Source organism: Lithobates pipiens, unplaced genomic scaffold, assembly GCF_037356315.1.
Source record: "Lithobates pipiens isolate NorthernLeopardFrog02 unplaced genomic scaffold, aLitPip1_a1.2 Scaffold_18, whole genome shotgun sequence".
NCBI classification, from domain to species: domain Eukaryota; kingdom Metazoa; phylum Chordata; class Amphibia; order Anura; family Ranidae; genus Lithobates; species Lithobates pipiens.
Genome location: NW_027507758.1, coordinates 647,227,353 through 647,250,306, shown reverse-complemented (window position 1 = coordinate 647,250,306; position 22,954 = coordinate 647,227,353). Strand labels below are relative to the sequence as shown.

Below are 22,954 nucleotides of genomic sequence, written 5' to 3'. Positions count from 1 at the left end.
TCTCCCAACCCAAGTGACTATTCTAAAAGTAAAAGCACACAACAAACTCAACTCGGAGGAAGCTCAAGGCAATCTAGCCGATTCAGCTGCCAAACAGACAGCCAGCGGTCCACGGGAAGTGGACAGCAGGGTGGTAGAAGAAGACCACTCCATGCTTACCCTACAGACTCTCCCAGTGGACAGAGTTTATCTGAAATAATTACAGGAAGCAGCAAGTCCAGATGAGAAGGAAAGCTGGAAACGGAGAGGAGGAACTCTCAGAGATGGACTATTCGAGTGCAGCAAGAAGCCTTGTCTACCCAGGAGTATGTACCCAGCCATGGTGCAATGGGCAAATGGAGCTGCCCACTTGACAAAGACTCTTATGAACTTATGAGTTACTTCATTGACCAACAACTTCTGCAGATCATGCACTATCTGCAACAAATGTAACCCAGAATGTACAGAAAAGGCACAGAAGAAGCACCTGGCAAAAGCTCTATACCCCTTCCAGAGGATACAAATTGATCACTCCCAAATGCCAAAGGAGTGACAGATTCCAATACGCCCTAGTGGAGGTGGACATGACTGCCAGGACCACAGCTAAGGAACTACTGAGTGAGATAGTATGTAGATTTGAGGTCCCAGAGGTGATAGAGAGCGATCAGGCCCAGCCTTCACAGCAACCCTTACAAAAGATTAGGGCAGCACTGGGGGTTCAGTTGGCTCTACACACCCCTTACCACCCTCAAAGTAGCGGGAAGGTAGAAAGGATGAAAGGGACACTAGAAAAACAGGATGTTAAAGATGGCCCAAAAGACTAACATGAGTCGGCCAGACAGTTTGCCCATTGCCCTGTTCAGTGTCAGACACACACCCCGGGGGTAACATGCCCTATCCCCTTATAAAATTTAGTTTGGTTCAGCCCCCAGACTTGGCTGTCACTTTCCACAACAGTTACAGTTGCAATCTGATGTGTTGAGTAATTATGTAACCGCATTATCACGAGAATTAACCCAAATGCATGTCCAGGTGTTTTCTTCCATTCCAGATCCTGAATTAGATACAGGAAGACACCAACTACTGCCTGGAGATTGGGGGCTGGTAAAGAAATTTGTGAGAAAACATTCTCTTGAACCCAGATATGATGGTCCATTCCAAGTTTTGCTGACCACAGCCACCTCAGTCGAATTGGCCGGGAAGAATACCTGAATGCACGCTTCCCACTGCAAGAAAGCTCCACCCGAAAGGACAAGATCCTGCCCACTTCATGATGACCATGCTGCATATCCTTTTTCTGTTTGGTCTAGGGGGGAGGCTCAGGAGGTGGTCATCACAAAAAACAAAAACAAAAAAAAAAAATGATAACATAATTACATTTTGGTACAACTCTTCAGGTACACATGTGACCACCTTTACCTTTGATTACTGTGACATAGTACCTTGTCCGTTTGACTCTTTCATGGCAATGCCATTGGTACAGTGACATCCCTGTTGGTAAGGTGAGACATCCCTGATGGTAATATGTGTGTTTTACAGACAGTTACTGGGGCCAGAATTGTGGTTCCTGGGAGGGACAGTGGGTTGGAACATAGGACCAGATTAGAGGGTATCTGGACCGGTGAATGTGCCCTCCATATCCTAGCAGAAGATACTGCTGATACATACACTGACCCAGCACACAGTCAGAGGAGGAAGTGAGCAGTTCTCTCCGGAAGCTTTGACCCTCATGTGTACATCGATGCTATAGGGGTCCCAAGGAGGGTCCCTGATGAATTCAAAGCCAGGGATCAGGTAAAAGTTGGTTTTGAGTCTTTGATCCCCATAATAAATGTGAACAAGAATGTAGATTGGATCAATTACATAAACTACAACCAACAAAGATATGTGAATTACACTAAAGATGCCCTCCAGGGAATTGCTGACCAGTTACCCCCCCACTTCCTACATGACATTCCAGAACCGGATGGCCTTAGACATAGTGTTAGCTGAGAAAGGAAGTGTCTGTAAAATCATAGAAAAAACGGGGACCTGTTGCACCTACATTCCTGATAATACCGGCCCAAATGGTAAAGTAACTTTAGCTATAAAGAAATGAGAAGATTTGTCATTGGAGTTGAAGAAGAACTCCGGTATTACAGACCCATGGGATCAATATTTTAGCTGGATGAGTGGGTGGCAGAAGGTGCTCGCCCAGATAGGGGTAACGGTACTAATAATCCTGGTTCTTTTACCCCCCGATTGTATGCTGTATTCTACCTTTCGTAAAGAAGTTAATGAGCAAGGCTGTAGACAACAGCCCACCTACATCTCTCCACCAAGAAGAAGAGGACCCTCTTATGATGGAGAATGACAAACCCTTCCCTCCTCTATAGTCACTCCCTGTCCAAAATCTCACAGTCCTCTAGGGTTATAGGGGTAGATAGCACCTGATTGCCCTTCTCCAGCTGTATCGAGGGGGGTAATGAACTAGTTGCTGCCCAACTCTATATACAGCTTAAAAAGAGTTGCTGAGGAGAATGGGCCAGGTGAGGAGGACCTTTAGATGAGGGACAGAAGAAAATAGCCATTTTAGGGGGGACTGTTAAGGAATCCAATGTACATAATGATAATCAGAAAATGTCTATTTGCTTATGTGTATACATGTTCCCATGCTCCTTACTTATTATGTAGCATACAGATTGACCCTGTGCTGCGGGAAGATGGCGTCTACACCCTACATCCCCCGCGTTAGAGGAATGCATTCGAGATAACAGAACCAGCTTCAACCAAACTTCAAGCATCAAGTTTCTTCATTTCTCTTGTATTGTAACCAATGAGATGTACCAATTAGACTGACATAACAATGACGTATCTTTCTGTATAAAATATCAACACCGCCCACCAATAAATCAGTATTTAGAAGTAGCCTGAACTGAACATATCTCAGAGAGTGTTTACTTCTAATGTGCATGCACATTTATACTTTTTTAATTAGAAATAGCAGCAGATAACCAAGAACTAGTTTGTAGTTCTTATCCATTTCAGAACAAAGCCAATTACGGCTTCGTTCCAGTTCCTCCCCAGCAACCGGAGGCGTCGGATCACTGATCGGTGCTCCCGATCAAGCGGGAGCACCGGTAACAGCGGCGGGAGGGGGGACGTCCCCTCCCGCTCCTCCGGCATAACAGCCGAGCGGCTTTTAGCCACATCGGTTGTTGTGCCTGGATAGCCAATCGCCCGCTGCAAAAAACGGTACCAGGATGATGCCTGCAGGTGCGGGCATCATCCCGGTATAACCCCTGGAAGCCGAGTACGCATATCTGCGGGTTAAGCTAGAACTTACCTATATCTTCCAAGCAATCCTGGCATAACTGCCCCAAAAGGCTGCCACCCCTCTAGTCACATAGGCATAGAAAAGTGTACTTCCTGCATGCCAGTCTAATCACCCGGGTAACCCAAGACTGGAGGACTCCTAAGGGCCTGGTGACTAAATGAAAAGATTCTACACTTTCCTCTTTTCACCAAGTACACTGTCAGTAACTGGACCATGTGTAAGAAAACGGAAGTCTTCCTGCTGGGCACTCAGTGCCTCTCGTGTGACAACTCAGAGGGGCGACTTCCCAGTTTTTCTGGAAATTGGATACCACTTTATAATTGAACTTTGGAGATAGACGTGGTATCCCTATCTCTGGTAAAAAAGAACAGAATAAAAAGACACCAAAGCGCCCTTGCTGGAAAGTTTTGCAATCTTCATCATCCTTCTGTGTGAAGTAGTTGGTGTCAGGAGAAGGAGTTTTACCATGAGGTACTTCAATGGAAATGAAACCTATTGGAGCAAAGGGAGCTCTCAGATCCAAGCCCAAGTCCCACAGAGTATAGAGGTTTTCCCCTTAAAAAGGCGGGACTTTTTAGGCACTTAAATTTACAAAATAGTAGAATCTATAAAAAACATAAGAAATAATTATATATACGTACAATTTAAAAAAAAATTAAAATTTTGAAATTGTACGTATATATAATTCTTTCTTATGTTTTTTATAGATTCTACTATTTTGTAAATTTAAGTGTGCTAAAATGGATCATCCCTGAAGAAGGAGTAAGATAACTCCGTAACGCGTAGGTTACATTGGATGCACAATACTAACGCAATTTGACCTTGTCTGTTCTTTTTGAATAAGATGTAGGAAGCAAATGTTTTCTGGTTCTATAAATATATGCACATGGAGGAAGTAATGTGTCCCTTTCTCCTGTTTGGAAATGTATGTTAATATATTATTCTTTGTTTTTTCTTTCTATGTTGAAATAAAATTATTTTTTTATATATTTTTACCAAATCAATTGGTGTCACAGTCTATGCCTAAAAAGTCCCGTCTTTTTTAACCACTTGCTTACTGGGCACTTAAACCCCCCTCAGTCCCAGACCAATTTTCAGCTTTCAGCGCTGATGCACTTTGAATGACAATTGCGCGGGCATACAACACTGTACCCAAAAGGAATTTTTATCATTTTTTTCCCACAAATAGAGTTTTCTTTTGGTGGTATTTAATTACAGCTCGGAGTTTTATTTTTTGCTAAACAAACAAAAAAAGATGCAAAAAAAATCATGTTTTAATAGTTTGTTATAAAACTTTGCAAACGGGTCATTTTTCTCCTTCATTGAAGTGCGTTGATTAGGCGGCACTGATAGGCTGCATTGGGGGGCACTGATGGGCTGCATTGGTGGGCACTGATAGGCTGCATTGGTGGGCACTGATAGGCTGCACTGGTGGGCACTGATAGGCATAGTTAAGGCGGCACTAATAGGCACAGATAAGGCGGCACCGATGGGCACAGATAAGGCGGCACTGATGGGCAAAGATGGGCACAGATAAGATGGCACGGATGGGTGGCACGGATAAGTGGCACGGATGGGTGGCACGGATGGGCACTGATAGGTACCACTGATAGATGGGACTGATGGGCACTGATAGGTGGCACTGATAGGTGGCACTGCTGGGCACTGATGGGCGGCACTGCTGGGCACTGATGGGCGGCACTGCTGGGCACTGATGGGCAGCACTGGGGTGCAGCACCTTTGAGGCAGATTGTGGGCATTGTGGGTGGCACTGTGGATGGCACTGTAGGCACTGCTGGGTGGCACTGTGGGCACTGCTAGGTGGCACTATGGGCACTGCTGGGTGGCACTGACGGGGGCACTTACTTTTATTCAGGATGGCACTGCGGGGGGCAGGTGGGCATTGGCAGGGGGCAAGTGGTCGCTTGAATTGCTGGCCGTGATCGGGACTAATGTCCCGATCACGGCCGCCGGTGATCGGCTTTTTTTTTTCTCCTGGCGCTGTCAGCGCGAGGAGGAATACTAGCCGATTACCGGCTCCGTTTTATCACATGATCAGCTGTCATTGGCTGACAGCTGATCACGTGATAAGGGGTCGGGATCGACCCCTTGCACGGATCGGTGATCAGGCGAGTCTCATGGACTCGCTGATCACAGAGCGCGCCGCTCGTTCCTCAGGGGGCGCGCAGGCCGCTCGTTCCCGGGACGACGTCTATTGACGTCGTCCCGGAAAAGGAGATCCGCGCTGTAGCCGTCATTTGGCTATAGCGCGGATCTCAAGTGGTTAAGGGGAAAACTTCTATAGTATTTCATGTTGGGATGTTGGCTACTATTAAGCAGATCTTAATTTATACCTCGCACAATTCTGATTTTTATCAAGTCCCACAGAGGGAGCCAGGCTTTCCCTCAAGGTCATATATAGATTGTCACCTGGAAGAAGCACCCGGTCACTGGCTTTTGTACCCATCTGCAGCCTGTGAAAAGATAAAGTAGAGATCTGTACCTTAAATGGAGTTGTATGGCAGACCAACCTCTAGTGCTGACTGTAAAATGGCAAGGATATTGGCTAGAGCCGGGAACGCAGGAGAGAAAGCTTTTGCTAAGCAAACAAAACAAAGTTCTTTCATATCCTCTCATATGTATGCTTCCCAGGCAAGAAGACCAACCTTAAAGCAGAGTTCCACCCGAAAGTGGAACTTCCGCTCACCTGATTCCTCCCCCCCTCCAGTGCCATGAAAGGGCACCTTTCAGGGGGAGGGGGACAGGATACCTGTCTTTGACAGGTATCTTTGCCCACTTCCGGGAGTCTCAGTGGTGGATATTGACTTCACAGCTGGGGCTCCCTCCTCATCCCCGGCCCCCGGGCCAGTAGAAGAGAGGAGCGGGCCTCACGCATGTGCAGTAGGGTTCCCGGCGTGAAGACGAAAAGGCTACACTCCCGGGTTCCCATACCTGCAATGGCGGCGACAGCACCCGACATCTCATAGAAACATCAGCTGCGGGTGCCAACATTGCTTGACTCCAGGACAGGTAAGTGTTCTATTATTAAAGGTTTTCATTTTTTCTTTTTTTTGGGCGGGACACCGCTTTAACTAAGTGGTTCTCTTCCCCACAAAAGGCTTCTTTGCAGGATGTAACAAGAAAAGACTTGGTGTCCCCTTGTCAGGCAATGTAGGCCACTATTGTCTTGTTGTAAACCTTACTCAGCCCCCTTGAAGATCCTGGAAGTCTTGCAATGCTAGAAAAGGCTTCCTTCCATTCAAGATACTTAGGGAGTCTGTGATTCACAGCGCTCCAATGGCCCCGCACTTGTTTCTTCAGATTGTGGACTCCCCAGCCCCAGAGACTGGCATCAGAATCATCCGATCTCCTGGGCTGAGAGGCATGCCCCGAAAGAAGCACAGTGCAGATGTCCAAAATTCCAGTTCTTGTTGAATTTGTATAGGCACAAAGATTTTATGATCCCTAGACAGCCCAGCTCATAGGTTAAAGAAGACAAATTGAAATGCCCTCATGTGCCACCTAGTCCAAGGTAACACCACTGCCAACAAGATAATCAAAAGGTCTGTGCCAATTATGTAAAAGGCAGACACCTGAACTGGAGGTGACATCTGGCCACCGCAAATCTCACGTGCCTCTGGTGCTCAGCACAACGATTTACGCTCTATCGTTGTGGAAAAGATCATCCTCCATCAACGAGTGATTTACGCTCTATCATTGTGGGAAAAGACCATCCTCTATCAACGAGTGATTTACGCTCTATCATTGTGGGAAATAACCATCCCCCATCAACGAGTGATTTACGCTCTATCATTGTGGGAAAAGACCATCCTCCATCAACAGGTGATTTACGCTCTATCATTGTGGGAAATAACCATCCCCCATCAACGAGTGATTTACACTCTATCATTGTGGGAAAAGACCATCCTCTATCAACGAGTGATTTACGCTCTATCGTTGTGGAAAAGACCATCCTCCATCAACGAGTGATTTACGCTCTATCATTATGGGAAAAGACCATCCCCCATCAATGAGTGATTTACGCTCTATCATTGTGGGAAAGACCATCCTCCATCAACGAGTGATTTACGCTCTATCATTATGGGAAAAGACCATCCTCCATCAACGAGTGATTTACGCTCTATCGTTGTGGAAAAGACCATCCTCCATCAACGAGTGATTTACGCTCTATCATTGTGGGGAAAGACCATCCTCCATCAACGAGCGATTTACGCTCTATCATTGTGGGAAAAGACCATCCTCCATCAACGAGTGATTTACGCTCTATCATTGTGGGGAAAGACCATTCTCCATCAACGAGCGATTTGCGCTCTATCAATGTGGGAAAAGACCATCCTCCATCAACGAGTGATTTACGCTCTATCATTGTGGGGAAAGACCATTCTCCATCAACGAGCGATTTGCGCTCTATCAATGTGGGAAAAGACCATCCTCCATCAACGAGCGATTTACACTCTATCATTGTGGGGAAAGACCATCCTCCATCAACGAGTGATTTACATTCTATCATTGTGGGGAAAGACCATCCTCCATCAACGAGCGATTTACGCTCTATCATTGTGGGAAAAGACCATCCTCCATCAACGGGCGATTTACGCTCTATCATTGTGGGGAAAGACCATCCTCCATCAACGAGTGATTTACGCTCTATCATTGTGGGGAAAGACCATCCTCCATCAACGAGTGATTTATGCTCTATCATTGTGGGAAAAGACCATCCTCCATCAACAAACGATTTACGCTCTATCATTGTGGGGAAAGACCATCCTCCATCAACGAATGATTTACACTCTATCATTGTGGGGAAAGACCATCCTCCATCAACGAGTGATTTACGCTCTATCATTGTGGGGAAAGACCATCCTCCATCAACGAGCGAATTACGCTCTATCATTGTGGGGAAAGACCATCCTTCATCAACGAGTGATTTACGCTCTATCATTGTGGGGAAAGACCATCCTCCATCAACGAGCGAATTACGCTCTATCATTGTGGGAAATGACCATCCTCCATCAACAAACGATTTACGCTCTATCATTGTGGGGAAAGACCATCCTCCATCAACGAATGATTTACACTCTATCATTGTGGGGAAAGACCATACTCCATCAACGAGCGATTTACGTTCTATCATTGTGGGAAAAGACCATACTCCATCAACGAGTGATTTACGCTCTATCATTGTGGGAAAAGACCATCCTCCATCAACGAGTGATTTACACTCTATCATTGTGGGGAAAGACCATCCTCCATCAACGAGTGATTTACGCTCTATCATTGTGGGGAAAGACCATCCTCCATCAACGAGCGAATTACGCTCTATCATTGTGGGGAAAGACCATCCTTCATCAACGAGTGATTTACGCTCTATCATTGTGGGGAAAGACCATCCTCCATCAACGAGTGATTTACGCTCTATCATTGTGGGGAAAGACCATCCTCCATCAACGAGCGATTTACGCTCTATCATTGTGGGGAAAGACCATCCTCCATCAACGAGCGAATTACGCTCTATCATTGTGGGGAAAGACCATCCTCCAATAAAGGAGTGATTTACACTCTATCATTGTGGGAAAAGACCATCCTCCATCGAGTGATTTACGCTCTATCATTGTGAGGAAAGACCATCCTCCATCAACGAGCGATTTACTCTCTATCATTGTGGGGAAAGACCATCCTCCATCAACGAGCGATTTACGCTCTATCATTGTGGGGAAAGACCATCCTTCATCAACGAGCGATTTACGCTCTATCATTGTGGGGAAAGACCATCCTCCATCAACGAGTGATTTACGCTCTATCATTGTGGGGAAAGAGCATCCTCCATCAACGAGTGATTTACGCTCTATCATTGTGGGAAAGACCATCCTCCATCAACGAGTGATTTACACTCTATCATTGTGGGAAAGACCATCCTTCATCAACGAGCGATTTACGCTCTATCATTGTGGCATGGATATTTGCAGCATACATTCTGTTATAGCCACCTTGATAGAACTTATAATTTTTCACAACCCCCATCCTTGTGAGGCAACCTGTGTAATTTCATTGCTCTGCCACTGCAGACTGTATGAAGGCCCAAAATGTACCCTGAGCTGGGCGAGACATTTCCTATCATGCTGGTATAAACGCATGTGCCAATCTCCTGGATCCTGTCTCTTCACAGGGTAAGTGGAAACAACTCCTTTAGAGTGTATTGACCACATGTGTAATGAATGTAACAACCTGTTAGGTGTCGTCATCCTGGTCAGGATAAGATGATCGTTGGCGGGTCTTATGTTATTTGGAGCGTTTGTGTTCAGGGTTTCTGCTCCTACAATAATGCAAAACACCTAATTTGCATATTTTCCTTGGGCTCTCTTTTAAGAACCATGTCCCACGTCGCCCCTCCTACCTTTGCTAATCTTCTGTGCCACTAACAGGTGTGGCAAGCTCATATTTGTACAAAATATATAGAGAAAAGCATCTTACCTCTCACCAAAAAACAGGTACACTGTCTCTTTAAGAGCCCTCTGTTTTCATCCCCTCACTTTAGAGCATCATCAGGTGAGGTCAGGCAGCATTTCCAAATTCAGACAGCCGGCACAGTCAGAGTCTGAGATAAAACCAGTCAGACCGTCAAACCCACAGAGGTACACAGCATAGCAGGGGAGCCAGGACAGACATCCAGAGACAGACAGGAGACTCAGAATCTGAGGGAAGTCCTTTACCTGGCAGAACTGCAGAGAGAGAGAGAGAGAGGGGGAGAGAAGACCTCCCAACTGCAGACCTCCAAGATCATATACACCACTGCATGGTGTCTGGTGGTTCCCATCCCATTCTGCCCATCTCCCTGCCCCCTGTGACACCATTCACAGCTGCTCTCAGACTGACAATAAAGCTAGGAGAGCAGTGCGGTGCACTGCATATAAAGACAGGGAAAAAACCCAAAAGGGTGAGGCAATGATGACATTGCAGAGCTCTTATAATACTACACCTGTACAATATCAATGCTATTTAAGCATCATTATGCCCGCGGCCTTGGCACAAGGCATCCAGTTTTTAGAAGGATTTACCTTCAGCATTCTGGGTCTTCTCACTCCATGAGAGGCTGAACATGGAGGGGGAGGTTCAGTAGGGGGGATGCAGCAAACAAATTATTTACCAATGGCAATCAATAGGTGGCCTGGAGCAGACCATAAAATAAGAACATCCTAGTTAGGGGAGGGGCTGTCTTTTATTCAGCTAGGTACAGGTGGTCATGTGGGGCATTGGAGGAGGTGTTAACCCGTTATGTGCTGATGTGAGGTGGGCCAGGAAAGAATGATACAGACTCTCTCTAAATACAGTATACATCATCCATTTATACATTATCTGTATGGAGACTACACAATATACAGACTTCTGATCTATGATATCAGTTGGGGATGTTATACACAGGGATATATAGAACGATACAGACTCTCCTCTCTCTGTATACGGTATACATCATCCATTTATACATTATCTATATAGAGACTACACAATATACGGACTTCTGATCTATGGTATCAGTGGGGGGGATGTTATACACAGGGATATATAGAATGATACAGACTCTCCTCTCTATATACAGTATACATCATCCATGTATACATTATCTATGTGGAGACTACACAATATACAGAATTCTGATCTATGGTATCAGTGGGGGGATGTTATAAACAGGGATATATAGAATGATACAGACTCTCCTCCTATATACAGCATACATCATCCATGTATACATTATCTATATGAATATAGACTTTGTTTAGAACAGTCAGAAGAATGATCGGTGGGGTCTCACCTTGTTAGATCTGCCCATACATCCTCCAATCAGATTGTTTGTACTTCCCAACAATGAAGAGACCTGAAGATAGTTCTAGAAAGGTGAAGAGTCCAATCACAGAACATTCTGGAAGATAAAACCCGGAACCACGGCACCAAGAGAGTCCAACTTCTTCTACGGTATGAAGATGGAATGTGTGTGAGTAAGAAGTTGATCTGAATGTTACGTACAATGACTTCCTAATGCAGGAAGAGGAGGCGGGGGAGGGGGGTTTCTTCTACTTCCTCTATCGGAGTCTTCTTACACAACTCATTGCTCGGAGCCTCCAACTTCCTCTTTCTATACAGAGATCAGAACAAGTCTAAACCTTCCTCAGGCTGGGTGTATGGGGGAGGGGGGGTGTAAACGTGGAGTGATATGATTGGAGGATTTCTGAGGGGACAATATGTTGGTATTCAGAAGAATCAACAGAAAATGTCTAAAAATAAATTGTATTTACAATTCCAATAAAATCTCATTATATAAGAATAAAAAGACGTTCCAGTAAAAACATTCCTCAGACTTTGATGTGATAATTCATCCTCTCCATGTATACATCCACCATACATAGACTGACTGGGATTCCCAATCAACGGAGACCTAAACCATCTACCACAGATTCCACCAACAGATTGTACAGACAGACCACGGACAGACCTCCACCTTCCACACAAGACTTCTCCTTCTTCACACTGAGATGGAGGATCTACAATTCTATAAATCCTGATAAATAAGATCTGATCATACAGATTGATCATTATACAGAAGATACGTATGGAGTGAATCACTCAAGTGTAGCTCCTTCCATGAACTTCAGGCCAGCCAGCAAACCAGTGAAGGGCATTTCAGGGATTTTGACCCACCAGCTGCACAGCATGGTCTGTACAGGATCCTGACTGATCACACGCAGTCTCTTAGTACCTCTCTCAGGTGATGACCTGGTCAGACCTGATCTTCTCTCCTTGAGATCAGAGTGGAACTCCCCCAGTGTTTCTTCACACTAGGGATGAGCTTGGTGCTCGAGTCGAACGCATGTTCAACTCAACACCGGCTGTTCGCCCGTTTGGCGAAGCCAGAACTCTGTGGGCCATTCGCGCCAAATTCATGTGGCGCTCACGGTCCACAATGCACTGCGCCATCGCAGTGCATTGCTGGCTCATGATTGGCCAAGCATGCACTGTGACCCCACATGCTTTGCCAATCACAGTGCCGGCAGCGAGGAGAGCCATGATTGGCCACAGGTAGGATGCCTGTGGCCAATCATAGCTCAGGCTCTGTAGTACACGCCCCACACTATATAAGGCCGCAAGCATGGCGGCCTTGTGTAGTGTGTTGGCATCTGCAGGAGTTAGTGGGTGTTCTCTGTGTACCTTCAATACAGTATACACCGTCCGTTATCCAACTATTTAGCGTTCTTGCTCTTCTGTAATTGAGCTTTCAGCCATCTACAGGAGTTTGTGGGTGTTGTCTGTATGCCCTGAGCGCAGAATACACCATTATACACCTATATAGCTATATTGCTCTTCTGTAATTGAGCTTTCAGCCATCTGCAGGAGTTTCTGGGTGTTGTCTGTGTGCCCTGAGCGCAGTATACACCTGTATCTACCTATTTTACTCTTTTCTAATTGAGCCATCTGCTATCTGCAGGAGTTAGTTGGTGTTGTGTGCCTCCAGCACAGCACAGTATACACCGGTATCTACCCTTTAATTTCTGTTGTTCTATAATAAAGGCATCTGCAGGAGTTAGTGGGTGCTGTGTGCCTCCAGCACAATATACACTACCCAACTGCTGTTTTTCCCATCTCCCTTCAGGCCATTACCATGTCTGGAAGGCCAACAAGGAGAGGCAGACAGGCACGAGCCGATAAAAGAGGGCAAGCAGGCTCTGTGTCTAGAGACAACAGTGCTGGTCGTGGACGTGGTGCATCGTCATCATCAGCACGTGGCCAGGGGACACGCTTGTCCTTATTTTCGGCAGCTGGACATGTTGAGCCGCATCATTCTGAAGACTTGGTAGAGTGGATGACCAAGCCCTCTTCATCCTCCTCATCCTCTCTCACCCATGCTCAGGGTACTAGCAAAGCAGCTGCCAACGCATCCTCTTCCCTCGTCTCAATGTCATCATCAGTGACTCCTTCCCTAGACCCACCACGTCCTCCTGAGGAGTCCCCTGAACTCTTTCAGTACAGTGTTGGGTACATGCTCCAGGAGGATGCCCAGTGTTTTGTAGGCTCTGATGATGACACTCAGCTAGAGGAAGGCAGTAGCGTGAGCGCAGAGAGAGGGGATGCTCAAGAAGGACAGCAATCTGGCAGTCATGTTCCACAAGCTGCAGTATACTGCCAGGTTTGCTCCAGCGATGAAGAGGGAGGGGATGATGAGGGCACTGACTCCACGTGGGTGCCTGGTAGGAGGGAGGAGGAGGAGGCACATCTCCAACGAAGCAGGATGCCCTCCGGGGACCAGCTTAGGGGCAGCACACTGACTGAATCACACCGCAGAGCTCCGCCTGTGCAGGGTGCTGCCTCTATGTGTTATTCTAAAAGTTCTTTGGTGTGGGCCTTTTTTGAGATGAGTGCATCAGATTGCACCGCTGCTATTTGCAACATATGTCTCAAGCGTATCTCGCGTGGCCAAAACATCAGCCAGTTGGGCACCACATGCTTGACCAGACATATGTTGACCTGCCATGCAGCTCGTTGGCAAGCGTACCTCAAAGACCCACACCAAAGAACAAAGCGAACCTCTCCTTGCTCCTCATCAGCTGGCATCTCCAACCCCACTAGACCTTCAGTCCTCTCTGAAATCTGCTCTGAGAGGAATGAAGGTGTAGAATTAGGTGTGTCACAGCCAAGTGCTTCCGGGCAATCTGCTAGCAGTACACTCACGTCCGATTATAGCAGGCAAATTTCCCTGCCCCAGCTGCTGGACCGTCGAAAGAAGTTCACTCCCAGCCATCCACATGTCCAGGGGTTGAATGCTAGCTTGGCTAAATTGCTAGCACTTCAACTGCTGCCTTTTCAGTTGGTAGAATCAGCCCCCTTCCGTGAGTTTGTGCAATGTGCAGTTCCTCAGTGGCAGGTCCCCAAACGCCACTTTTTCTCATGGAAGGCTCTACCGGCATGTGGAAGGCAATGTCCTTGCCTCGCTGGACAGGGCAGTCAGCGGTAAGGTGCATATTACCGCTGACTCATGGTCCAGCAGGCATGAACAGGGACGTTGCCTGTCTTTCACGGCCCATTGGGTCACTCTTCTGCCAGCTGGGAAGGATGCAGGACAAGGTGCAGTAGTGTTGGAGGTTGTTTCGCCACCACGCCTCCAAAATGCTACTACTGGTTATATGCAAGTACGCAGGCAAAACGATGCCATGCCGTGCTTGCGCTGGTTTGTTTGGGGGACAGGAGCCACACTGGGGCAGATAGTTTGCCAGCTCTGCAGGGGCAGGCCGAGAAGTGATTGAAGCCATGCCAGCTTAAGCCAGGAATGGTGGTTTGTGACAATGGCACCAACCTCCTCTCCGTCCTCCGACAGGGACAACTGACCCATGTGCCCTGTGTAGCTCACGTCCTTAACCTGGTGGTGCAGCGGTTCTTGGGCAGGTACCCGGGCTTACAGGATGTCCTGAAGCAGGCCAGGAAAGTCTGTGTGCATTTCCGCCAATCATTTAATGCCTGTGCTCGGCTGGCTGAGCTCCAAAAGGAGTTGAACCTGCCCAAGAACCGCCTTATATGTGACATGCCCACCAGGTGGAACTCAACGTTGGCCATGCTGCAGCGGCTGCACACGCAGCAGAGGGCCATCAATGAGTACCTGTGCGACTACGGCACCAGGACAGGGTCAGGGGAGCTTTGTTTTTTCTCACCACGCCAGTGGGGCATGATCAGGGATGTCCTATTACCATTTGAGGAGGCCACAAGGATGGTGAGCAGTGACAGTGCATGCATCAATGACACTGTACCTCTTGTCCACCTGTTGGAGCATATGCTGTGTGGAATATTGGACAGGGCACTTGAGGAAGAACAGAGGCAGGAAGAGGAGAACTTCCTTGCCTCTCAAGGCCCCCTTTATCCGGACAGCGTTCCTGCTGTCCCACCCATCACACAGGAAGAGGAGGAGGAGGATTGTGTCAGCATGGAGGTGGATCCTGGCACTCAGCATCAGCAGTCTTGTAGGGATGATTTACAGTTCCAAGAAACCCGTGGACGTGGCTGGGAGGAGGTGGCTGCGGAACATGTTGTCCTTAGTGACCCAGAGGACTCCGGACCGAATGCCTCAGCTAACCTACGCTGCATGGCCTCCCTGATCCTCTAAAGCCTGCGGAAGGATCCTCGTATTCTTCGGATCAAGGAGAGGGACCATTACTGGCTGGCCACTCTCCTTGATCCACGATACAAGGGTAAGGTTGCGGACCATAACTTGCCATCGCAGAGGAGGCAGAGGATGAGACATCTCCGGGAGGCCTTGCAGAAAGGTCTGTGCAATGCGTTCCCAGAGTCTGGGAGGTTACAAACTCCTGGTCCTGGACAACGTGTTACTGAAGCTTCAGTCAGAAGGAGCGGTGGAGAAGGCCATCTGACCGATGCATTCGGACAATTTTTTAGTCCGCAGCCCCAAGGTATGATCAGTTCCAGCAACCATCGCCAGCGTCTGATTTACATGGTGCAGGAATACCTAGGGGCAAGGTCAGACTTGGACACCCTTCCCACCAAAAATCCTCTGGCTTACTGGGTCTTGAGGATGGATCACTGACCAGAGCTTGCACGGTATGCAATTGAGCTACTGGCCTGTCCTGCATCCAGTGTTCTTTTGGAATGCACCTTCAGTGCTGCTGGTGGCTTTGTAACAGATCACAGGGTGCGCCTATCCACTGACTCGGTTGATCGACTGACCTTCATAAAGATGAATCAGTCTTGGATCACCACCAGCTACCAAACACCTGAAGCTGATGTAACCCGAATAATTTTTTTTGAAATGTCACATCCCTTAAAGACTGCCTATGCTGATGCTGAGTGACTGTCCTGTTATGTTGACTGACTATCCTCTTCCTCCTCAATGATCCCGCTGATATGTTGGAAGAACATTTTTGGTTCTGGGTGATGCCACCAGCCCAATTTTTCAGCCCCTGTTTAACAGGGGCGTGTAATTACAATTTTTGATGCAATGCTTTGCAGCAGGGCTAATTCCTGCACTCCAAATAGAGTACATGGGAGAGGTTGCAGTGATGCCACCAGCCCAATTTTTCCGCCACTGTTTAACAGGGGCATGTAATTACAATTCTTGATATAATATTTCACAGCAGATCCCTGTGACGGCTGCACACGCCGGCGTCATGACGTAGGACGCAGGCTCTGAGGGAGGAGGCGGTGTAAGGCTGGCCGGAGCGAAAGACGGCGCGTCGTACGGAGGACAGCTGGAGAGTGAGAGGCTCCGGCTGGATGAGACACCCCTTCCAATCGCCGCCGCTCCGGAGACCACCCCCCCGCTGGATGCCACGTGAGAGACGGACAGGACGGTGATATCGGCGTGAGCTTATCCCTGCCGTATCCCCCCCCCCCCTTGCCGACCGGATCCCACAAACACCTGTCGTTGGACGGGGTCTACAAGTTGCGCAGCCACAACACCTCCAGAAGAGGGAGAAAACCGATAGAGCAAGACCGGCCAAGGAATGATCCAAGCAGCAACGTGGAGCAGATAAGCACTATAAGTTTGGGAACTGTGATGGGGCTGTTTTGATTGGGATGAATGGGAAAGGTGGTTATTGCTGGTGTTGCTTGATCAGGAGGTGAATTAGTATCCCAAAACAGGAGGAAGTGTTTTTGTACATACCAAGAGTTGGCTTGTGAATACTGCAATGGCAATGTTGATTAATCTGATGCTTTTAGTGAAATCCCAGCCTGGGTAGGCAACACAGCTATTAGCTATACTAAATTTATGGCATGCAACTAGCCCTACAGATCCTGAAAGAACAAGAAGCATTGGAAAGAGGCGACATTTAAATGTTATTTCTTTTTTTCTCTTTTTGTTCTCTATTTTTTTTTTGTTTTGTCTGTTTTTTTCTCTCTCTGGTAACATGGACATGAGGATGTGAAGGAGTGGGTCAGGTGGGACGGTGGGGTTGAACTACTCTCTTCGGGGTTTCTTGGTCTAATGGGGTGCTGATAAAGGGTTAAATTTACTTGGTATATTCATTTTAACAGTACCGAGGTGACCCATACCTTACCTAGGTTGCTTTAAAACCCCTCTAGACCTGGAAATACGAGGGATAGTGGAAAGCCCTATCTGAATGAAGATCTAATATTGATGCGGGGATCTGCATTAATGTTGGTGATTGAACCAGGAGTATACCCCGGAACCCATTCATTTTGAGATAATCTAAAACAAGTATATCAACTCGATACAACATGAATAAATCTTCTAAACAAAATGGGCGGGGGGGGCCTCAAAACCCCAAAAAATACAACAGACAGTACAATTAAACAATATCTGACCCATGGGGGAAGCCCAAAAGGGGAGGGAGTGGAAGGAATACCCCCAAAACCAGAGAAGAAGAAGGGCCAAGATAAAAAACATGGGAAACCCAGGGACCATTCAAGGGAAGACCTGACAACCGAAAGTGAAATGGAGCTGAGTAGAGATGGGGAGCACCAGGGAGCAGACTTGCCTATTACACCGCAAGTGCTGAGAGAAATGCTATTAAATCTGGAAGTCGCAATAAAATCAGAAATCACTTTACTGCGAGGAGATCTGGGGCATCTGTTGAACAGAGTGGAGGAAGTGGAGTCCAATGTGGAAAGGCAGGCCCAGGAATTAGAACGCGTGAAAGACCATATTAAATTAATTAATCAAGATCAGAGGAAAATCCTGTATCAATTAGAGGACCAAGAAAATAGAAATCGTAGACAAAACTTAAGAATACGCTCTGTACCTGAAAGAAAGCAAGAAGACCTGAAGGAAATCATTAAAAATATTTTTAATCCACTCCTGGGCAGAGGAGAGGACGGATTTCCAAAGATTGAACGGGTCCACCGTGTAGGTAGAATAAGGAACGAAGGGACTAATAAGCCTCGAGACATTATCGTCAGATTTAGATTCTGCGAAGATAAAGATGAGATCTGGGCAAAGCTAAAGGGGAGAGAGGCCTTAAAGTATGCAGGGTCAGACCTACAAGTTTTCCCAGATCTGGCCTCAGAGACCTTGACCAGAAAGCGGCTGTTGAAACCTTTGGTAGATCTGATGAAAACGGAGAATATACGTTATAGTTGGGGATTTCCGGCTTGCCTTATAGGATCTAAAGATGGCAGGACTGCTAGGTTGCGATTCCCAGATGAGTTGCTGGAATTCTGTGAGAGTTTGGGTATCCAGGTCCCGGCTTTGCCGGGTTGGATAGACGGGGATCCGGGGGTTCTGGGGGAGAGGGGGGGGTTCCTGGGAGGGAAGGAGAGAGTTATGTGAAGCTACACTATTGTACCTATGCGGTGGCGGGGGGTTGGTCAGCCCCCCCCCTCCCTCTCCCTAGTAATATCTTGGGGGAGAGGAGAGGAGGGGGAGGCTGAATACGGTTCTCTACCTTGGACTCTATAAGACTTATCGATGGTCGGGATTACCGGACCATTCAGTGAGTCAAGGGCCAGATTTAGGCCAGGGGGAGGAGGGAGGCGGGCAAGATTGGGGGGGCGAGGGGAGTGGGGTTGGTTGAGGGGGGGGAGGGAAGGGGGGGAGAAGGTGGGGTGGGGGGGAGGGAAAGAAAGGGAAACCTATGGTAGAGAGGGGAGTGCCCGGTGCAGATGCAGGAAGGAGTTTTTTGTTTTTTTTTGCTCTAGCCATTTAAGAGAGTCAAAATGCAAGCCATAAATTTTATGACATATAATGTCAAAGGCTTAAATACGCCTAGTAAGAGGTATAAGATATTGAAGGAACTTAGGTATTATAAAGCAGAAGTGATTTTTTTACAGGAAACCCACTTTTCTCATAGAGCTAACATTAAGTTATACTCAAATGAGTTCCCAGTGTGGTACTACGGAGATGCGATAACAAGTAGAGGAAGGGGAGTGGCTATAGGATTTTCAAAGAAGGTACAGTTTAATTTAGAGGAAAGACTGGTAGATCCGGAGGGAAGGTACCTAGTCCTAAGAGGTAAACTGAGAGAAACGGAATGTACTTTGATCAATATTTATGCCCCTAATCGGGACCCCACAAAATATTTAGAGGGCCTGCTGGGGAAATTAAGAGATTTTGGGAAAGGGCCAGTAATTTTGATGGGGGATCTGAATTTTTGCGTCGATCCGGGATTGGATAGTACATCCGGGGCACAGGGGACTAGTAAGGTGCAATTAAAAAGAATAAAACAAAAATTACATACTTGTCAACTAGTGGATGTTTGGAGAATACAGCACCCAAACGAGAAAGACTTTACGTTCTATTCCCCTGTGCACAGGATGTACTCCCGGATCGATTATATCTATGTTGACCACAGAATTTTGGAAATGGTCGAAGAGACCTCGATAGAGGTTGTCACACTCTCCGACCATGCCCCTGTTAGGATGAAGCTGCGATTAAGGGATGGGGAGCGGAAGCCCTTCACCTGGAGGTTAACCACTTTCAGACCGGACCATTTTGCTGGTAAATGACCAGAGGTCTTTTTACACTTTGGCACTGCGCTGCTTTAACTGGTAATTGCGCGGTCATGCAATGTTGTACCCAAACAAAATTTGCGTCCTTTTCTTCCCACAAATAGAGCTTTCTTTTGATGGTATTTGATTGCCTCTGCGATTTTTATTTTTTGCGATATAAACGTAAAAAGACCGCAAATTTTGAAAAAAAATGATATTTTCTACTTTTTGTTATTAGAAAAATCCAATAAACTCAATTTTAGTCATACATTTAGGCCAAAATGTATTCAGCCACATGTCTTTGGTAAAAAAAAAGTCAATAATTGTATATTTATTGGTTTGCGCAAAAGTTGTCACATCTACAAACTAAGGTACGTTTTCTGGAATTTACACAGCTTTTAGTTTACGACTGCCTATCTCATTTCTTGAGGTGCTAAATTGGCAGGGCAGTACAAAACCCCCCCAAATGACCCCATTTTGGAAAGTAGACCCCCTAAGGAAATTGATAAGAGGCATGTTGAGCCCATTGAATATTTTATTTTTTTGCCTCAAGCGATTGAATAATGACAAAAAAAAAATTTTTTTTTTTTTTTTACACAAAGTTGTCACTAAATGATATATTGCTCACACATGCTATGGGCATATGTGAAATGACACCCCAAAATAAATTCTGCTGCTTCTCCTGAGTACGGGGATACCACATATGTGGGACTTTTTGGGAGCCTAGCCGCGTACGGGGCCCCGAAAACCAAGCACCGCCTTCAGGCTTTCTAAGGGCGTAAATTTTTGAGTTCACTTCTCACTACCTATTACAGTTTTGAAGGCCATAAAATGCCAAGATGGCACAAAACCCCCACAAATGACCCCATTTTAGAAAGTAGACACCCCAAGCTATTTGCTGAGAGGCATGTTGAGTTCATGGAATATTTTATATTTTGCCACAAGTTGCGGGAAAATTACAAACTTTTTTTTTTTTTTTTTTTTTTTTCACAAAGTTGTCACTAAATGATATATTGCTCATGCATGCCATGGGCATATGTGAAATGACACCCCAAAATAAATTCTGCTGCTTCTCCTGAGTACGGGGATACCACATATGTGGGACTTTTTGGGAGCCTAGCCGCGTACGGGGCCCCGAAAACCAAGCACCGCCTTCAGGCTTTCTAAGGGCGTAAATTTTTGAGTTCACTTCTCACTACCTATTACAGTTTTGAAGGCCATAAAATGCCAAGATGGCACAAAACCCCCACAAATGACCCCATTTTAGAAAGTAGACACCCCAAGCTATTTGCTGAGAGGCATGTTGAGTCCATGGAATATTTTATATTTTGCCACAAGTTGCGGGAAAATTACAAACTTTTTTTTTTTTTTTTTTTTTTTTCACAAAGTTGTCACTAAATGATATATTGCTCACGCATGCCATGGGCATATGTGAAATGACACCCCAAAATAAATTCTGCTGCTTCTCCTGAGTACGGGGATACCACATATGTGGGACTTTTTGGGAGCCTAGCCGCGTACGGGGCCCCGAAAACCAAGCACCGCCTTCAGGCTTTCTAAGGGCGTTACAGTTTTGAAGGCCATAAAATGCCAAGATGGCACAACCCCCCCCCAAATGACCCCATTTTGGAAAGTAGACACCCCTAAATTTAGGGGTACACTAGTGAGACTAGGTAATAAATGGCGGGTGCCCTGAAACTATAAAAAAATAACTAACCAACCAGCGTCACCTGTAACAGTTATATGGTGATCACTGGTGAAAGGGTTAACTAGGGGGCAATCAGGGGGCTTTATGCGGTAGTATATGGGGGTCCCTGGCGCTATAAAAAGCTGCGGCGAACCTAAATACCTACCTGCCTAACTAGCGTCACCTGTGACACTAATACAGCGATCAGAAAAACGATTGCTTATTAGGCTGGGTTCACACTGGAGCGATGCGGGAACGCCACGAATGCGCGGCGGGTTCCCGCATCGCATGCCTCCCGGCGGCAGTTCACACTGCCCTATGCGAACTGCTGGGAGTGTCAGTGAAATCTTAATGACACCCCCAGATCAGTTCGCATATCGCAGTGCGATCTGCAAACTTGGATCGCATGGTGTGAACACCCATGCGATCCGATTCTGCTGCGGACCAAAAAAAGGGTCCCGTGCGAGTTTGCGGCGGGTGCGGCGGGTGCGACACGAATTCAGCCATATATCTGTATAGCTGAACTCGAATCGCACAGAGATCGGATGTGATTTGCACTGCAGTGCGGTGCGAATCACATCCGTTCTCATAAACCGCTGCAATGTGAACCCAGCCTTAGTGACACTGGCGACGGGGGGTGATCACGGGGTTAAACCTTTATTGGGGGGGTTAGGGGGGTACCTTAGAACTAAAGGGGGCTAACCCTAACTGCCCTAACAGTTATTAGTCACAAATGACACCCGCCGGGTGATCAGGGGGTTAAACCTTTATTAGGTAATAAATGGCGGGTGCCCTGAAACTATAAAAAAATAACTAACCAACCAGCGTCACCTGTAACAGTTATATGGTGATCACTGGTGAAAGGGTTAACTAGGGGGCAATCAGGGGGCTTTATGCGGTAGTATATGGGGGTCCCTGGCGCTATAAAAAGCTGCGGCGAACCTAAATACCTACCTGCCTAACTAGCGTCACCTGTGACACTAATACGGCGATCAGAAAAATGATCGCTTATTAGGCTGGGTTCACACTGGAGCGATGCGGAAACGCCGCGAATCCGCGGCGGGTTCCCGCATCGCATGCCTCCCGGCGGCAGTTCACACTGCCCTATGCGAACTGCTGGGAGTGTCAGTGAAATGTTACTGACACCCCCAGATCAGTTTGCATATCGCAGTGCGATCTGCAAACTCGGATCGCATGGTGTGAACACCCATGCGATCCGATTCTGCTGCGGGCCAAAAAAAGGGTCCCGTGCGAATTTGCGGCGGGTGCGGCGGGTGTGGCGGGTGCGGCGAATGGCTGAACTCGAATCGCACAGAGATCGGATGTGATTTGCACTGCAGTGCGGTGCGAATCACATTCGTTCTCATAAACCGCTGCAATGTGAACCCAGCCTTAGTGACACTGGCGACGGGGGGTGATCACGGGGTTAAACCTTTATTGGGGGGAGTTAGGGGGGTACATTAGAACTAAAGGGGGCTAACCCTAACTGCCCTAACAGTTATTACAGTCACAAA

General features: G+C 46.9%; 2 protein-coding genes across 8 annotated transcripts in view; both read right to left on the bottom strand.

Annotated features, from left to right (window-relative positions):
• Nucleotides 1-22,954, bottom strand: part of LOC143989546 (uncharacterized) — a 600,653-nt gene that overhangs the window by 54,413 nt on the left and 523,286 nt on the right. For 2 of the 7 annotated variants that reach the window (XM_077489713.1, XM_077489716.1), the window contains exon 1: nucleotides 11,124-11,383. Coding sequence is in view for 5 of the 7 variants with exons in the window: in XM_077489716.1 (XP_077345842.1) it covers nucleotides 11,124-11,141 (18 nt within the window). In the remaining 2 variants the exon portion in view is untranslated. Of the gene's footprint in view, nucleotides 1-9,787; nucleotides 9,912-11,123; nucleotides 11,400-22,954 lie in introns of those variants that run through there. The other 5 variants (XM_077489714.1, XM_077489712.1, XM_077489719.1 and 2 more) reach the window with 5 other exon arrangements.
• LOC143989564 (uncharacterized) overlaps nucleotides 1-22,954 on the bottom strand; it is a 241,547-nt gene that overhangs the window by 107,474 nt on the left and 111,119 nt on the right. The gene's annotated exons all lie outside the window — the stretch shown is intronic.